The sequence below is a fragment of the Nuphar pumila genome, chromosome 12 (genome assembly GCF_984573655.1).
Source record: "Nuphar pumila chromosome 12, dmNupPumi1.hap1.1, whole genome shotgun sequence".
Classification (NCBI taxonomy): Eukaryota; Viridiplantae; Streptophyta; class Magnoliopsida; order Nymphaeales; family Nymphaeaceae; genus Nuphar; species Nuphar pumila.
Genome location: NC_143260.1, coordinates 3,190,538 through 3,209,701, shown reverse-complemented (window position 1 = coordinate 3,209,701; position 19,164 = coordinate 3,190,538). Strand labels below are relative to the sequence as shown.

The 19,164-nt window shown below is 39.3% G+C and overlaps 1 protein-coding gene and 2 non-coding genes across 3 annotated transcripts; 2 read left to right on the top strand and 1 right to left on the bottom strand.

Annotated features, from left to right (window-relative positions):
• The first annotated feature begins 4,552 nt into the window (after positions 1-4,552).
• Positions 4,553-15,869, top strand: LOC149819670 (SNF1-related protein kinase regulatory subunit beta-1-like). Its single transcript, XM_089982461.1, has 4 exons — positions 4,553-4,828; positions 13,901-14,082; positions 14,242-14,404; positions 15,383-15,869. Exons 1-4 carry the CDS (start codon positions 4,610-4,612, stop codon positions 15,695-15,697), a joined length of 879 nt encoding a protein of 292 aa, XP_089838587.1. The 5' UTR covers positions 4,553-4,609; the 3' UTR covers positions 15,698-15,869.
• Positions 15,870-18,078: 2,209 nt separating this feature from the next.
• Positions 18,079-18,150, top strand: TRNAW-CCA (transfer RNA tryptophan (anticodon CCA)). The gene has a single exon. It is a non-coding gene; the product is annotated as a tRNA-Trp (tRNA).
• A 196-nt stretch (positions 18,151-18,346) lies between these two features.
• Positions 18,347-18,419, bottom strand: TRNAF-GAA (transfer RNA phenylalanine (anticodon GAA)). Its single transcript has one exon. It is a non-coding gene; the product is annotated as a tRNA-Phe (tRNA).
• Positions 18,420-19,164: the final 745 nt, after the last annotated feature.

The window sequence follows — 19,164 nt, the reverse complement described above, 5'->3', positions numbered from 1 at the left end:
GCTTTGTGACTGTTGGACGGTTTTGAAGGCCTTTGATTGACAGTCAAAGGTGGGTGACCGTTCAAGGACCTTTTCATTCTATATTTTCAAACCGTCTGGTTTATGGCCATTAATCTCATTTATCTCAAAACGTTTTGGCCTTTCTCACAAGTCTATAAATCTTCTCATTTTCTGTCTTTTGAATTATCAGAATTTCTGACACTCCAGTTTTCTCCATTCTTTCTTCCTAGTTTTGGCTTGTAGAGTTCATGTGTAGGAGAGGTCATCTGTTCTTGTGAAGCTGTGACTCTCTTGAGGTTCAAGCCTAGTTGTATTCTGGGAACTCAGTCGTAACAAAACCCTTTTTCGCATCTTCGGAATTCTCAGAGTGGGGCGATTGAAGTTCTAAAGATAGCGATCTTAAGAACGTGCCTCTAGGCTTGAGATCTCCTTTCTTAAATTCTTTTTCTTACAAGGTTGGAATAACTGGCTGCAGGGTAACAAAAACTTGTATGAAAATTTTAAGTATGTAGGGTGTACTGCTATTGGTGGCTCACAATGGCTCCATCTTTCTAGCTAAGGAAAACTCTAGTTTGTCACTTGATATTGGACCCATGAGAGATGCCCATTGCCACAAGGTCGATGTTGAGTATAGTTCGTGGTGGGGTAGGCGACCTTAAGGGTTTTGCCCAATGTTGTCAATATCAGCCTGAATCACCCGATACATATCATATTGGCAGAAAATCAATATGGAACATACCTAAATTGGCTAATTTTCAAATAAATAAAACATAGATTAAAATAGTAGTTTTGTTATTTTTTTTGTTCTTTCTGGTTTGGATTGTGATCGTTGATCACTATGGTTGAGCTCCAATGGATTTTATTGAGTTGAGCAGCCGGAAACCTATCTTTGTGATGATTTAAAAAATCCAGGTCATGGGATTTTTGTTTCATGTTATGATTACTTTGCTGGTTATGATATGTCGCTGATCTTTTTGTTATGGTCGAAAAAAAGTAATTTTATGTGCTCACTTGTTTGTTTTTATTGTTGACAAAAAGTGGCAAATGGCCATCTTTGAAGACTCTGCTACTCTTACGCTTGTGGTCCATCATCTTTCCGTGTTCTGATTATCGTCATATTGTAATGACACTTGCAGTTATATTGATGTGCGAGTACCTCATGCATTGTGCAATAGTGATAGGTCAAGATGTTGTTGTTGTTGGGTCCTTCTTGTTCTCTCTTCTGCCTAGTAATTGTTTACAGTTCATATTTTTAGATCACCCCATGCAATCTCAAGTGTCTTTAACATGGCAGTGTTGGTTTATCAAATCAGTTTCTTGGTTGTATATTATGAAAGCTGGTGTCAGACATTGTGAAGTACTTTGCTGCTTAAAGAAAGGAGTAAATACTTCACCTAGATTATAAGGAACTGTTTCTATTTCTTTGCATGTTGCATGCTGTCCGGATTTGCTTATGAACTTTGTGTCACATATTCTATCACCTTAATTGTTGTCTTAGAGAAATTTTTTTGTACCATTGTCCTTAGGAGGATGATAAAGATTTAATTTATCAAAAGTAATATTCTGAGAAATTGAATTCTCTTGAGATTATAGCAATGAAAACCTCTGTATCTATTTGAGTATCCAATTGCAACTTGCATAGATGATCAAGCATAGGAAGTTGAATTATTTATGGGATGTTTGCTTTCTGTCAAGTTTTGCTTGGTTCTTACCGAATTCTTTGTTTCTTAGATTTTCATCTGATGTCTAATAATTCTATTCAAGATCTATATTGGGGGCAAAAATTCTATTCGAGATCCATATTTAGAGCAAAAATCCATATTTGGGGCAAAATTTCCATTCAAGATCCATATTCGGGGCAAAAATTCATGATCATATATATAATTTCATAATTGAATCCATATCCAGGTAAAAAACCATAATAAACTTGTTAAAACATGTAAAATGGTGGATGGATCGGGTCATACAATCCAAAATGAAGTAATTCGACCCATTATCCATGACTGTCCAAGTTGTCTACACATCGTTATCAAACACCGGCCATTTAGAACATAGCATTTGAGTACGGTCCAAACAAACGTTGGACTTAGAACATAGCATTTTTGTTCATTTCGTCCAACCCTGGACAAGCCATCAAACATACCATAAAGGATCTGTTTGGATCCATTCTAGATTTTAGATTTTGAATCTTTGTATTTAGATGTTGGATCATTATATCTTATTCATATTGTTAGGATAAGTTTCAATTTTTTTAAAAGTTAACTAAATAAGTTTTTTTTGAAAGTTAACCAAACCAATATGACCTTCCACAAACAACTATGGATGAGGTTCCTTCATAGTGGATTCAAAATTTGTTTCCACTATCTGTTCAATATCTGTTTGACCCGTTTTACTTTGAAGGCATCTCAAGTGACTCTGGTTATTTTGAAAAGAATGTTCCTAGCTTCATTACGCATGTTGGGATAGATCATGTTTGGTTTGTTCGGCAACAACAAGATCCAAATCTATTTTGTGTGCCCATAACCCAAATGATAGAACGAAATTGAAAAAAGTGCAAGCGGGATCCAAACTTGAGGAAAAACCTTCTCCAACCCGAGATGAAGAAGTAAATGATTCATTTGGATCTTAGTGCTTAATTATTGGATCATTATATCTGATCTATATTGTTAGGATAAGTTTTATCTTTTTGAAAGTTAACAGAATAAGTTAATTAATTTGATTATAATTAAGAAACTCTCATATATAAAAAGACTAAAGATCTAGAAAGTTATTCAGAGTTTGAGATGAGATATTTTCATTTTTTTTGTTATTTTTTATTTTTTCCTATATGATATTACAGTTGGCTAGATTTTTTTTGTAAATCGGGCTTTCAAGTTTACTTCAATATATAAGCTCCCAATTTTGATGCACCAATGGGTTCCAAACCTATGCGCTGGAAATAAATTTGTTTTATTTGTTTTTATATTTTTTATCAAGTCCTCTAAAGGTGATCTACACATTTTGGTTTGATGAACCCTTTAGGTAAGGGCTTTTACATGTTTGGGTTGTGTTTTCTTAACGTATGTGTAACTTTTTTTTAAGTGTTGCATACCAAAGTTTTTTTCCCTAAAAAAAGTATGCTTTTATATTGAAAATATGATTTTCTTGTCAATCTCTACCACGGAACGCATCTATTGAAAATATGATTTTGGGAGTGGGAGATAGAGGAGAGATGATATTTGATGAGGGTTTAATTAATACCATCTACCTCACAAGTGTTTGAGAATGGTGTTGAGAGTAGAGGCGGGTGGAAATGGGTCATTTTGACAATTTCACCCACATTTTCCATGTTCTTCTGTACTCCCATCAGCCCTCTCATCTCTAGGGGTGTTAATGGGTTAGGTTTGGTTTGGACTCAAGTAGGACCAAACTCATATTTGATTTGAGATTCTGGTATAGAGTTCAAACTCGGGTCCAATCCGGCTCACCATAATAAAAACCATACTAGGATTATATAAAGGTTACATGAACCAAACTCAGACCAAACCCAATAAAATAATATTTGGACCTCCTTATTTATCACCTTTGCTCTATAAGGTTTGGTATGGGTCTAGTTTGGGTCAAATCCTACCCATCAACACCCGTACTTATCTCCTCTCCAAGTTCCAAAAGATAATCTTCGCCGATTCACATATTTATCCACACGCGCTCTCCACGTCAACAAGAGCTACCCGACGACCAAATCATCCATCTCTTTTCCACAATTCCTTATTTGCCTTAACAAATTAAGATATGACGAGATCACCCCGATGACTGTGATGTTGGGAGTTGGCTCATATTTGGCCGACTCAGTCAGCCAGTTTTTGTTTGACTTCAAAGTTGGCCAACCCACGTTCGGCTCGTAAAGCGCTCAGTCGAACTAGTGAAATAAGCTCGAGCACAAACAGCTAATATTCTGCTTTGCTCTACTTGTGTAAATTCATTATTAAATAATAAATACATGTAAACATAGAGTGAACATGATTTAAGTGTTTGGCTTACAAGCAATATGTTTAGATTTAAATCATATTACTTACAAGTTTGAAATAATTATTTATTTTGTAAATGCGAGGGTTTGAGCTTGGCTTGGTAGGTTTACAGTCTAAATTATATCATTTTTAAAATATGAAAAATATAAATTGTTTTGTTAACGAGGTTGGTCATGATCGGTTTGTTTGGCTTGGGCTTTTCATGAGCTCAAGCTCAGCTCGGGTTGGGTCGATACAAGAAACGAGATTAGACGGTGATAAAGCGTCATCATGGTGGATAGTGATAAGGCTTATCACCTGGTCCCACCCTGACCCGACCCTGAGGGCGAAGGCGCACACCCACAAAGAAATTGACACATATCATTATCTATCCATGAAAGCACAGAATCGTCATGTAGGGAAACCGGAGGACATATGCGTCATTCGTGTCTAACACTTAAACTTTTATGTAATTTCGCGTCCTCCAGAAAGGAGATTCCAACGGCGTCTCTCTCTCTATAACCGGTCTCGCAACCACCTTGCTAGCCGAAAAACCGCCTCATCACGCCGGGATTCCGATGGTCTGCGGTCTCCCGTAGAGGGATCGGGCGTGGCAGAGAGGGATGGGGAACGCGAGCTCCGACGAGGCAGGGGGCGAGAATACCGATCAGGAGCGCGGTGTGAGGACGGACGGCGCCGGAGGGATCCTCCCGGACGGTTTTCCGGTGGATATATCTCCGGATCGTGTCCGGATCGCTCGTCCGGTGTCCCTCGACTCTTTGGGGAATTCTCCGCCGCAGAGTCCCACGAGGTCGCGAGCTCCGATCCTCTTCGCTCCTCCGGTAATCCCGATCTTGGACGCTACGAGAGTTCCTCTTTTTTTTTCTTTCTCGGAGTCTTTCTTTTTCTTTTTAGGTGCTTTTCGTCTGTGGTTTCTGGGACTCCCTGGTTGCTTCTCTCGCTTATTTCCTTTTTCTTTTTCTATCCCTTTCTGTACCTTTTCATTCCTTTATTTTCCTTGATTTTCTGCTCTCTCTCTCTCTCTCTCGCCCTCTCTCGCTGAGCATTGTTTCATTGAATGCACAGCATCGGAATTTTGAAGAGTAATTGTATAATTTTTATGAGCAAGGATGTGAAAAATATCCCAGGAGACCGTTTCAGGTGGAATGAAGAGACTAGACGGTTCCGCTTCTATTCTTGGATTTCTTAGGCAAGTTGCAGTGTCCTCATCTGCAATTTAATTGAAAGGAGCAGTTTCGATTTTTAGATTTATTGGAGAAAAAGTAGTTTTGATGACGACCTACAGGCGCGGTTTCTGATCTTGAAGAACAGAAACTGCACGATAGATTTAAGGTGTCTCTGTCTTTAACTTGTTCTTGAGATTGAGCTCGGTCATGATTTGCACTCTTCATAACTGAGCCTGAAACTCTGAACTGTTGAGCGCCGAGCGCCTTTACTCTGATTAGGTGTTGTTTCGCTTTGAAATTTTAGAAGTGCCTCTAAATTCTGGCGGATACAGTGTGATTTTCACTTGGGTCCAATGTGCAGAGTCTACATTTGAGATCCAACCAGGGCCTTTCTACGCTTTCTAGCACACGAGTTTAGTCTTGTGACAAGTGGCCGTCTTATAGTTGAGATGAAAATTTGTATCGGTTGTTTGAGAATCATGTTCACCACAATGCACTACAGTATAGTTCCTTTGTTTTTTCTGTTTCAATGTGTGTGTGTGTGTGTGTGTGTGTGTGTGTGTTTGTTCGCGCGTGTGTTTTGTAGGGTGCATGTATGAGATGCCAATGCTGAATTTTGAGGTGCATATTTAACTCAGTTTCACAGTAATATGACTCTTGTGAGTTTTCCTACTTCTTGCTTAAGAAAAGAAAATATGCAAGCGGTTGCAACTGTTGTCTTGCTTGCAAATGCGAAATAAGCTTGTCTTATGATAATTTGAGGATTTACAAATATTTAAAGCCAAAGAGGTGACCATAATTACGCGGTTGACGCTCAAAACAAAGGAATTTAGGATCAAGTGGTTATATGATGCAGCTGAAGGTGAGAACATTGATCCTGGAGTGCAATAAGAACTCTGAAGCTTCTTTCTTAGAATCACTTTCCAACACTTAAGGAGAGAGCATCTAAGATAAATTTGGAAATGTGTTATCTATAAGGTTGTGATTGTGTGCAAAACATAAACAGAAAATGAAAGGGAGGATGGAAAGATGTGGTTTTGCTGGTTTCATTATGAGGAAATGTGTTTGTCCAGTAGGCAATCCAGTATCTACTAAGTTTATAACTTATTTTAGAGAAATTTGTTGATTATATCCAACATATATTTTCAAAAAATATGCAATTAGGAAGAGATTGTTTTTATCTGGCACTTGCTGTACATGTTCAGATTTTTGTGCTTTATTTTCCTTTCGGCTTTCTCCATTAACACGCTTCTCATCCATTTTGCACTTCCTATACTCCTTTGTTTCATGAGAATTTGTCACCATTATAAAAGTGGCTAGACGATCTCTCTTTTGTTTTTGTCTTGAAACTAGGTTGAGTGCTGGGAAATGTTGGTTTCCCTCCTTTGTGGGATCCATTGGTTTGATGCACATTCAGTATCCTTGCTGAATTCCAAGCACGATGCCTGATCTTCTTGAGAACGTTTTTCGTATTCGTTGGATAGTGATTTGTAGAAGTCCTCTCAGCTAAATTACGATTCAGCTGTTCAGAGTTTGAGGATCAGCGATTTGTCAATAATGATTTGGCGAAGAGTGCTTTAACCTGAATAGCGATTTACAATACTCGCTGGATAGTGATTTGTGGTATTGTTGCATAGCGATTTATAGTAGTCGTTGGATATCTATTTGTGGTATCGCTGCATAGTGATTTATGGTATCGCTGCATAGCGATTTGTAGTAGTCGCTGGATAGCGATTTGTGGTTTCAGGTGGATAGCGATTTATGCTAATGCGCTTCAGGCGCATTGTAAGTTGTGCAAGATGTTTAATCTTCCACATTAAATGCGGGTCTCGTCCTCTATTTAAGGGATGGATGAGAGAGCAAAATAAGAAGCCGAAGAGAGCGAAAAGGTGTGAGAAACTTTTTTAAGGCTCTGAAAGGGTGTGGAGTGAACAAAAGCAAGAAGTGCTGCTACACTTCTTTCAGGACAACTTCGTCAAGCTGGTTCTTCAGATTATTCGTTCTTTGTTCCTCAGTGAGGTATATCATCTTGTTCATTTCGTTACACCTTGTGTGTTTGTAAGGCTTATGCCTTTTGACCACTTTGTAATCTTTGTTTGAAGAAAGTGGAAGTTGTTGACCTATTGGTCGCCGTTGACGTACCTCAGTTGAGAGAGAACCACGTAAATCTTTGTGTATTGTTTTATTTCCGCTATTGGTTTGTTTTGGTTTTATTTCTTCCACTGTCATTGCTTTATTGTTTCCATCAATTAACACTTGTGGGGAGACCCGGTACGTCTGTTTTAACCCCCAACAATCTGGTATCAGAGCTTTGGTTTCTAGTCTCAGTTCGTCATATATTTGTGTGTGAGTCATGAAGAACAACGTCGATCGTATGATCAGTTTGAATGACACAAACTGGATGACATGAAAAACAAAAATGGAAGACCTTTTGGTTTGTAAAGATCTAGATGGACATATAGAGGGTGATGACAGCAAACCAAAAGAGATGAAAGATGATGAATTGAGAAAGCTAGACCAAAAGGCTGTCGGTTTCATTGGGCAATGGATAGATGATAGTGTCTTTCATCATGTATACACAGAAACTTCGGCGCATGGTCTTTGGACCAAACTGAAAAGTCTTTATGATAGAAAGACGACAGTGAATAAGGTCTTTCTATTTTGAAAGCTTGTGAACCTCAAATACAAAAAGGGCAGCTCTATTGCAGAGTATTTAAATGAGATCAAAAGCATTGTAAATCAGTTGGCTACAATGAAGATCACTTTTGATGATGAGTTGCAAGCCTTGTTACTCCTTAGTTCCTTTCCTGAGAGTTGAGAAACCTTGGTGGTCACAGTCAGTAACTCCGCACCTGATGTAACGATAACAATGAGTCAAGTTACCAGTAGTCTCTTGAATGAAGAGATGAAAAGAAAGTCATCAGGTCCTTCTACCTTTGAGGCACTTGTGATTGAAAACCTGGGGAGAAGCAGGAGGAAGCGGAAAGCTCCGCACTACCGTGGCAAATTCAGAGGCAACTCACACTCGAACTCAAAGAAAGATGTCGAGTGTTATTATTGCCACAAGAAGGGGCATATGAAGCGGGAGTGCAGGAAGCTCAAGTTTAAAGAGCAGAGCAAAGAGAAGAGCTTAAAAGAAAAGCAGAGTGCCACAACCGCAGTCACAGATGGAGAGCTCATGATTATCTGTGATGACACTAGCATCAATCTGATCTGTCAAGAGACTGATTGGGTTATTGACTCTGGAGCTTCATTTCATTTATCTCACGGGTTGATTTCAGGAATGTCCGGATGAAAAATGAAGATGTGTCAAAGATTGTTGGCATTGGCGACATTTGCTTGGAAACAAATGTTGGTTGCAAATTGTTGCTAAAAGATGTGAGGCATGTACCAGACATCCGACTAAATCTGATTTCTGTCGGAAAGTTGGATGATGAGGGCTACAACAATACCTTCAGTGATGGAAGGTGAAAGTTAACCAAGGGTTCCTTGGTAGTAGCAAGAGGAACTAAGACCTGCTCCCTCTACACTTTGTAAGAGAAGACCTGCAAGAATGTTGTGAATGCTGTGGAGACTGACTCGTCCACAAAGATATGGCATAGAAGGCTCGGGCATATGAGCGAAAAGGAACTGCAAGTCCTAGTTAAGAAAGCGCTCCTGGCTGGTGCAACTGGTACATCTTTGGAACCTTGTGTTCATTGCTTCCATGGTAAAAAAAACAAAGTTTCTTTCCATAGAAGCATTACATCTAGAAAATCTCATGTTCTAGATCTTGTACATTCTGATGTTTGTGGACCTTTGAAGGTCAAGACACTTGGTGGTGCATTGTACTTTGTGATTTTCATTGATGATCACTCTAGGAAAGTCTGGGCTTATATACTGAGAACTAAAGACCAAGTTCTAGATGTATTCAAGCATTTTCAGGCCATGACTGAAAGAGAAACTGCCAGACAGTTGAAGTGTGTTCGCTTGGATAATGGTGCAAATACATTGGGTCATTTGATCAATATTGCATTAATCATGATATCAAGCATGAAAGGATTGTGATGATGACACCTCAACAGAATGGGGTTGCTGAGAGAATGAATCGCACCATCCTTGAGAGAGTCAGATGTTTGTTGTCACACTCTAAATTGCCAAGATCTTTCTGGGGTGAGGCAATGAGGACAACGATTGATCTTATCAACTTGTCTCCTTCTATTCCCTTGAAGGGAGATGTTTCAGAGAAAGTTTGTACAGGGAAAAAACCTTCCTATGGACACTTAAGAGTGTTTGACTGCAGAGTTTTTGTTCATGTTTCGAAGGAAGAGAGGTCCAAGCTTGATCCAAAAGTCAAACAATGCATATTCTTTGGCTATGGACATGAAGAATTTGGCTACAGACTCTATGACCCTGTTGATAAAAAGGTGGTCACAAGTCAAGATGTTGTCTTCTTGGAAGATCAGACCATTGAATGCATTGATAAGTCTGAGCCATCAGAGTCCGGTAAAGGTGATCTTGTTGACTTAGATCCCCTTCATGCGTCGGTTGTTCAGGATTTCGTGGATAAGATGTCACCTCCTCACAATGATGCAGAGGAAGGATATGATTAGATAGAAATTGAGGAGGAGCCAACACCCCAAGAGTCACTTCCTCAGACTCCAATAAGGAGGTCTACCAGAGAGAAACAGTCATCCAGGAAATACTCATCGAATGAGTATGTGACGATTACAGATCAAGGTGAGCCAGAAACTTTTGAAGAAGTTTTGGAGGACAAAAACCAAACTGAGTGGGTTAAGGCAATGAAAGAGAAAATGAATTCATTGCATGAGAATCACACATTTGATCTGGTAAAGACATCTAAAGGGAAGAAGGTGTTGAAGAACAAGTGGGTCTTCAAGCAGAAGACTGATGGGATCAACTCTCAACCTAGATACAAGGCACGACTTGTAGTGAAAGGTTTTGCTCAGAAGAAGGGAGTTGATTTTGATGAAATCTTCTCACCAATTGTAAAGATGTCCTTCATCCGAACTGTGCTCGGTATAGCTGCAAGCATGAATTTGGAAGTTGAGCAGCTTGATGTGAAGACTGCATTTCTGCATGGTGACTTGGAAGAAGAAATTTATATAGAGCAACATGAGGGCTTCATTGACAAGGGTAAAGAGATCCTAGTCTGCAAGCTGAAAAAGAGCTTATATGGATTGAAGCAAGCATCAAGGCAGTGATATAAGAAGTTTGATTCCTTTATGATTGAGCATGGATATTCAAGAACCTCCACAGACCATTGTGTGTTTGTGAAGAAATTTTCAGATGGTAATTTTACCATTCTCTTGCTTTATGTGGATGATATGCTGATTGTGGGCCAAGACATCAGCAGGATAAACAAGTTAAAGTTAGAGCTCAGTGAGACCTTTGCCATGAAGGATTTAGATCCAACAAAGCAGATTCTTGGGATGAGAATCGTTCGTGACAGATCACATGGTCTGATCTGGTTATCGCAAGAGAAGTATATCAGAAAGGTTCTTAAGAGGTTCAACATGGATAAAGCAAAGCCTGTTAATTATCCACTTACACAGGCCATTTCAAACTTAGCTCAAGTCAATGTCCTGCAAATGACGAAGGAATTGAGATGCGAAAAATTCCCTATGCTTCGGCAGTAGCTTTGTTGATGTATGCTATGGTCTGTACTCGACCAGACATAGCTCATGTTGTTTGAGTTGTTAGTGGATTTCTGTTAAATCTAGGGAATGAACACTGGGCAGCAGTAAAATGGATTCTGAGGTATCTTCAGGGCACTTTGAAGTTGAGCATGTGTTTTGGAAAGGGTGAACCTATTCTTGATGGGTTCACAGATTCTGATATGGCTGGTGATGTAGACAGTAGAAAGTCTACTTCTGGGTATTTGATTACTTTTATAGGAAGAGCAATTATATGGCAGTCGAAATTACAGAAATGTGTAGCTCTCTCCACTACATAAGTTAAGTTCATCGTCATTACAAAAGCCAGTAAGGAATTGTTGTGGGTGAAGAAATTCTTGCAAGAGTTGGGCTTGAAGCAAGAAGAGTATGTTATTCACTGTGATAGCCAAAGTGCGATTCACTTGAGTAAGAATTCTTCGTTTCATTCAAGATCAAAACATATCGATGTTCGATACCACTGGATTTGAGATGTCTTGAATGAAAAATTGCTGCAACTGAGAAAAGTGCATACTGATGACAATATATCAGATATGTTGACCAAGTCATTGCCCAAGGATAAGCATGAGAAGTGTCGATTCCTAGCAGGAATAGAAGAAGCTTCCACATAAGTCCGGAAGGGGGAGAATTGTTGGGTTTCCCTCCTTTGTGGGATCCATTGGTTCGATACACATTCAGTATCGCTGCTGAATTCCAAGCACGACACCTGATCTTCTTGAGGACATTTTTCGTATTCGCTGGATAGCGATTTGTAGAAGTCCTCTCAACTGAATGACGATTCAGTTGTTCAGAGTTTGAGGATCAACGATTTGTCGATAATGATTTGGCGAAGAGTGCTTTAACCTGAATAGCGATTTGCAGTACTCGCTGGATAGCGATTTATGGTATCGCTGCATAGTGATTTATGGTATCGCTGCATAGCGATTTGTAGTAGTCGCTGCATAGCGATTTGCAGTAGTCGCTGAATAACGATTTGTGGCTTTAGGTGGATAGAGATTTGTGCTAATGCACTTCAGGCACATTGTAAGTTGTGCAAGACGTTTAGTCTTCCACATTAAATGCGGGTCTCGTCATCTATTTAAGGGATGGATGAGAGAGTAAAATAAGAAGCCGAAGAGAGCAAAAATGTGTGAAACTCTTTTAGGATAGCGAAAGGGTGTGGAGTGAACAAAAGCAAGAAGTGTTGCTACACTTCTTTCAGGATAGCTTCGTCAAGCTGGTTATTCAGATCATTCGTTCTTTGTTTTTCAGTGAGGTATATCCCAGGGTTACCGGAAGCGCCTAGCTAAAAGGGGAAGCGCGCTTCGGAAGCGCGAAACGTCGCGCTTCCGAAGCGTGGGGGAAAGCGTCCCCCTTTTTTGGGAAGCGCGCTTCCCTTTAATGGGGGACGCGTTTCCCTTTAATGGGATACACATTTCCCTTTAATGGGAAGCGCGCTTCCCATCACGCTTTCCCCTCGCTTGCCCTGTTTTTTTTTTTTTTTTTTTTTTTTATTTTTTTATTTTTATTTTTTTCGCTTCCCCCTCGCTTCCGAGACGCTTCCTAGGTCGCTTCCGAGACGCTTCCTAGGTTGCTTCCGAGACACTTCCCGAATCGCTCCTAAGTGGTCCCACGCTTCCCCGCTTCCTAAAATTTTGAAAGTGCCTCGCTTCCCGCTCCCGCTTCCTCAACTGGCAACCATGGTATATCCTCATGTTCATTTCGTTACACCTTGTGTGTTTGTAAGGCTTATGCCTTTTGGCCATTCTGTAATCTTTGTTTGAAGAAAGTGGAAGTTGCTGACCTATTGGTCGCCATGGACGTACCTCAGTTGAGAGGGAACCACGTAAATCGTTGTGTGTTGTTTTGTTTCCGCTATTGGTTTGTTTTGGTTTTATTTCTTCAACTGTCATTGCTTTATTGTTTCCATCGATTCACACTTGCAGGGAAACCCGGTACGTCCGTTTTAACCCCCAACAGGAAATATGGTTCAGTTGACATGCTGACTAAATATATTTCTTCGTTAGTTTCTGAACGTGTCTGACTTTGTTTCTTCTTGCTTCCTGCATTTTATTCAGCATACTGACTTGCATCCTAGACTGAGAACTGATGTTAAAACTTTTTCTGTGGGTTGCTTGCCTCAGTGTTTGACTCTCAATTTTTTTTTCGTAAGATGCTGTTTTGCACCTTTTTTTTATTCAGTTAAGAGTTCGTTCCATGTTCGGATACCGTTTCCCCTGAAACTCGTAAGTTTTAGGATCTTGTTCTAATTCCTGATTTGATTGTCTTGGCTGGAAATATGACATGATTCCTACATACAATATGGAAAACAACAGTTGTCAACTGGATTTGCTGCTTCTAACCATATTCCAAAAAGACACTTTTCTGGTATCTACTTGCTTTGCAGTCTGAATCTGTGTGTAAACTTGGACTTGCATAGTTCTGAACAATACAAGTTCCATTGTGCTTAGACAAACCAGCTTCCTTCCAAGGATGATCAATTTGAAGATCTTTCTTGGACATGCTAGATGTGTTTGCAGTCCTACCCAACCTGTTTTCCCCAAATACTGTTTCAGTGTTCTGATCACAACTTATAGACTTTTGTGCCATATATTCTTGTTGTTTCACTGGCCCAGCATACTGGAGCCTTTAGGCACCTAACAACGCATGAGTCATGAACCATGGGCCTCGTGACTATGAATTGGAGCATAGTATGCTGATAGAAAACATTTAAGATAATTAGGCATGCCTGGGACAAGCCTATATGTTCTTGTTTCTGTGTAATAACCAAAAATTCAATTGAATCTCTTGAATGTTTTGAATTAGGAATGTTATACCAGAGAAAGTTCAACAGAAGCTTGCTTGTGTGATCATGCTTGGCTTAATGGTTATATCTTGTGAAAGTTGAACTGAGTGAAGAAACAAAATTGTCTTGTAGGGCAGATTCCATGTTCTTTGATTTCGTGTTTGGTTGCTGTTTCTAGTTTTCCTGTCTTTTCCTTTCAATAGTTTGGTTTGGGAAAAAGAACAAAAAAGCTAGCATCATCAATTAATCATCTGATAAATTTGGCAGGAGCCTATGCCTCCACTACCTACGCATTCAGAACCTTGTCCAACTCCAAATCAGCCATGGATGAATGACATGTATGGATCTATGGACCTTCCTCAAGAGCAAGGAATCGCAGTTCTGATCACCTGGAGCTTTGGTGGCAACGAAGTTTCTGTTCAAGGTTCATGGGACAACTGGACATCACGGTATATAGAATATTTAATTGCAGTTGATGCCACCAGATATCTGAGTTTTTTTTGTTTTCCACTTTATTTTTCTTTTTAATTGAGAATGATTATCCCAGTTCTAGTTATGCATCAGACAAGAGTTGGAATTATATCCTATTTATATGTACAATTTTACAGGAAGACACTAATAACATCGGGCAAGGATCACGTGATTCTGTTGGTTCTTCCTTCCGGGATTTACCACTACAAATTTATTGTAGATGGTGAATGGAGATACATACCTGATCTCCCTTACACACGGGACGAGATGGGCCATGTTAGTAATCTCCTTGAAGTGCAGGTATGCATTAGTTTCTCTGATGACCTAATATGCAATGTCGAAGTTTTAAATACATCAATGAACTCACCAAGGAGACAGTAGTTTCCAAAATACAACTTATAGATTTTGCAGTGAAAAGAATGTGTTTTGAAACTGTGGTTTAGGTGTTTTCTTTTGTCATTGCATTTTAAGGCAGATGCCATCACTATAGTGCCCATTGATGAACTGAAAACTAACAAAAAGCCGCGGTTTTCACAATGGCATTTTCAACTTAGCATTTTCTTTGTAGGGAAGTCTTTAAAAGTAATGGATCCAATCATCAGCAATGTCATGAGCAATTCATGACGACAAATTGCATGGATTCTGCAACACCTGAATGCATGCCCCACTCAAGTGAACATCATTGGATTGGTGTTATGAGCCCACTTGTGAGATTGCTCATTTTGGATCCCAACTCTTTCAAAAACGTGCTCAATGCTGTTAGCTCGAAAGGGAAACTCTTGTGTCACCATGATCTTCATCTATCAAATGAAAATGCCCAACAGTTCTCAATCAATACATATATCCAGCACACAATGGAAAACAAACGGTTTCTATTCGTCTGCATGGAAGAATGAAGGAAACTAACCATTTGAGGTTTTGATCTCTCTCTCTCTCTCTCACACACACACACACACACACACAGACACACACACACACAATAAGCATACATGCACAGTCACATACATATATATTTTTATATATATTCAGAAAAAGCTGCTGCATTTGAGATAAGTTTTTTTTAGAAAGGCATTTAATATAGGTTATTGAACATATGTTAAATACAACGCCTTCATAAAGGTACATGCAACACCTGAAAAAGTACAATGCATCTTTTTTGTTGGATTGAAAGTTTGAAACAAATCCAACAAACTTGATTAGTGAATAAGCGTACTAGGTGATTATACATATAATTATCGGCCTCACATTTTTTTTTATAATCTTGTGATTGTTATGAAGGACTATGTTCCAGAAAGTGTTGGAAATGTGGCGGCGTTTGAGGCTCCGCCCTCACCAGATTCTAGCTACAACAAACCTTTCCCATTTCCGCAAGATTTTTCGAAGGAGCCACCACTAGTACCGCCTCATCTTCATCTCACAGTTCTTGGGATGCAGGACACTCCTGACGAACCTTTGAGACCGCAGCATGTGGTTCTGAACCATCTCTTCATAGAGAAAGGTTGGGCTTCTCAGTCAGTTGCGACGCTTGGTCTGACCCACAGGTTCCAGGAGAAGCATGTCACTGTTGTTCTCTATAAGCCACAAAGAAGGTGAGGAAGACCGACAGTGTACATAGTCTGATCATCTCTTCAGATTTATCATTTTCCTTTCTTTTCTTTCAGCCCCATTTTTTTGTTCGCTATTCTTGTTCAGCAGAGGAATTTCTGTTAAATTGATCAAAGTGCCTTCATAGCATTCAATTTTTTTTGGTAGATTTTGATTGATATGAGCTTTCCTTCGCCTCATGTTGATTAAATTTGCCGTATGATTGGATGGAACTTGAAAACAAAGCCAAAACACCCACATGCAAATTCAGACTATTATTATTATTCTTTTAATAGGAAGTTGGGAAATAACCCTGCCCCAAGGGTGGTTGGCGTAGTGGGGTGGGCCCTTAGCTACTAGACGGGCAGTCAAGGTTGGATTCCCATGTGCGTGACCCCTCTGTGCAAGCCAATGTGTAGTATAGCCCCGGGGGCAGGGGTCCTAGCCTTGAGTTTTATACAGCCCGCACGACAACCTTAGGTATGGCAGGCTGAGCCAGCCTGACCAGGTCTTCGTCTCGGGTGTGGTTTCTTCCAGTTATAAATTAAAAAAAAACTGGGGAATAACTGGAAGACCCTTGGGTTATCATAGTGTGACCTAACCATCCAACTATCTCGTTAAACCCCACAAATAATATGTGCCTAGAAGTTAAAAGTTCTCTTTTGGCTTTCTTCTTAGAAATGTTGTTGATATGTGTTACATAAGGTCATGATTTGGCTTGACCTGCCTACAAGGTCTCCACTATTATGATAGTATTGACTGGTGAACATCACCAAGCTGAAGGGACATCACAAGTTCAAACCCACAGTGTAAGCTGGTGTACTCCCTGGTGGTCATCTGGGACTTAGGGTTTTGACACCAGCGAGCTCGCTAGTGAGTGGGGTTGTTTATCCCGATTACCCCCAAAGGAAAAAAGAGGGTCATGACTTAAGCCGGTTTTAGTGGATGGGATGAATCGGGTGTAATGTTTGCAACCAGGCAGTTCTTGGTCTAGTTTTTGGACATCATGGGTCCATCCTATTGCACACTTTTAGTGTGCCATTGCACTTGACTGCCTTCCATATTTGTTATACAGCCTGTCAGCTGTGGAACCCAGCAGCATATTGAGGGAGGATCAGGTGCAGCGGCACACTAAAGTGTGCAATGTGATTGCACCTGATCCACCATCTTATTGAAACGTGGGAAACTGAGGAGTTGGCTACCCGAGCAGTGTCAGTCAGACCTAATTATGTAACGCCCAACTATCAACCAGTGTGTCACTATGGTCTCAGTGGGCTAGATGGGTTCAAGTAGTTCAACCAACATTAGTCGGGTTCGGATAAAAATCTGGGCCTAGCACACAGGTCCAGTAGACTGGGCTCAAGCATGTCTTTCACCAGCAGCTATAACGCTATGCAGTTTAAAATTCAATTGCCTCAACAAAAATGTTGAAAATCAACCTGACATGTCCCTAGGCAAGCCCCCAGAGTATGGACCTGAACAGACTTCAACCCCACCAGTTGTGGATCAATGTCACAAATCTTGTTCTCGGGAAAATCTCGGCAAGGAAAAAAAAGTTTAAAACAACAATTAAACGTCTGCCATTTTGTTATGAGGAATTCAAAAATTTTGTGCTATATTTAAGAAAATGTAAAGGAAAATAAATTTTTGAAATATGCAAAAATGATCAAGAATCAGAAATTTATTGAGCTTTTGCTCAAGAGTTTACAAGTATACTTCACAGGTTAAGACGGGCGAAAAATATCATGTTACTTTTCAAGATGTTTTAACAATGTCATGGTGTTTGTCATTATGGGTTGGAACTTGATCCGACTCCAATTTATAAAAAAAAAAGTGTTACTGGTTTTGTGGTAGTGCATCCAGTGTATAAAATGGTTCTATTAAGGTATTTTGTCTGACACGGGTCGGTTGAATGATGTAGTCCCAAACTTAAACCTATGAATATTTGCTAGAGTTAAATGGGTATGCTGAACCTTGATCCGACCCGTTTAAGCCTATCTTAGTTGGTGCAGGCTTCCCTCTTACCAGGACGATCCTCTTGGATATATATATATATATATATATATATATATATATATATATATATATATATATATAGAGAGAGAGAGAGAGAGAGAGAGAGAGAGAGAGAGTTTTGAAAAACTTCCAACTGTCATGCAACTGCAGTGGCTTGTGAATGCAATGGACCTAATCTGAGTTATGCTTTTATGGATCTGGATCTGGTTATGGTTTAGGTTTTGGATATATCTCGATATCATAGCGAAGAGTATTGAACTAGATTCAACTCGAAGTCCTGAAATCCAGCTGAGAGCAGATTTCATGGTCAAAATAAGTGGTTGGATGCGCAGAAATTATGTAAATAATTAAGCCTTCAATTTATACCAACAAGTGGATTCGTGGCGCAATGGTAGCGCGTCTGACTCCAGATCAGAAGGTTGCGTGTTCGATTCACGTCGGGTTCAAAACTCCTTTTCCCAAAGTGATCCATCTCTTTTTATTTTTGAACTCGTGTACTTGTTCTTCTCCATTTCGTAAATAGAGGGGGAAAAAATTTATGAAACCACAATTTTCCGGTCAGCGTGGATTTTGAACCCATGAAATTATACTTTCTCCATTTAGTAAATAGAGAGAAAAAGTAAAAATTGCGAAAACAATTTTTGCGGTGAGCGTGGATCGAACACGCGACCTTCAGATCTTCAGTCTGACGCTCTCCCAACTGAGCTATCCCCGCACTTGTGACATATTTCAAAAACAAAGTTTATAATGAATTCTAATTAGTGAAAAACTTTATAATAATAAACATATTTTTGCTGATATTTGTTTATTTTTGAAATTGATATTTTGTGTATGTTGAATTATCAAACTTAACTAGTTTATGAGGGTTTTGATGGAGAATGAAAAGATTATGATGCTTAAAAACCTCATTTGATTGACTTGTCCAATTTCTTTGTTCAACTTTTTAATTGTTTTTGCACAAGTTTCACTCCTATTGGTTTGTATGGGTTGAGTACTAGGTGATTTCAAGAATATAATACAACTTAATTTTATTGATTAAACAGGTTTTTATTAATCTAATGGACCAAAAAGAGACTTGTAATGGGGTTCATTTGGATAGTGGCTTGGGTTTATATCTTTGAATTCGACTTTATACCTTAATGGAAACTTTTTAAGTTTTGACTTCGATCTAAATAGATAAATTGGTCTAGATCTTAACGGGGAACCTTGCTTTATTTTGTTTATTATAATGCTAATAGTAGGTAAAGGCAAAACCACAAATATTGTTATCGAGAAAATTGTTGGCAAAGGGGAAATGACACGATATTTAAAAAAGTGCAGTTTTCATGACAGACTCAGAAAAATATTGGTAAATCATATAAAATTGAGCAAAAAGTTTTAAAATCATTATTTTCTCTGCATAACATAGCCCTCAATTTGGAAATAAAAAAGTGAATTGGATGATTCAAGAAGCAGTATGG

Excerpts from the sequence above, each read along its gene's own strand:
- LOC149819670 (XM_089982461.1), top strand. The coding sequence starts at position 4,610 with ATGGGGAACGCGAGCTCCGACGAGGCAGGGGGCGAGAATACCGATCAG. Across the intron at positions 4,829-13,900 it reads CGATCCTCTTCGCTCCTCCG|GAGCCTATGCCTCCACTACC; the intron begins GTAATCCCGATC and ends TAAATTTGGCAG. Across the intron at positions 14,405-15,382 it reads GTAATCTCCTTGAAGTGCAG|GACTATGTTCCAGAAAGTGT; the intron begins GTATGCATTAGT and ends ATTGTTATGAAG.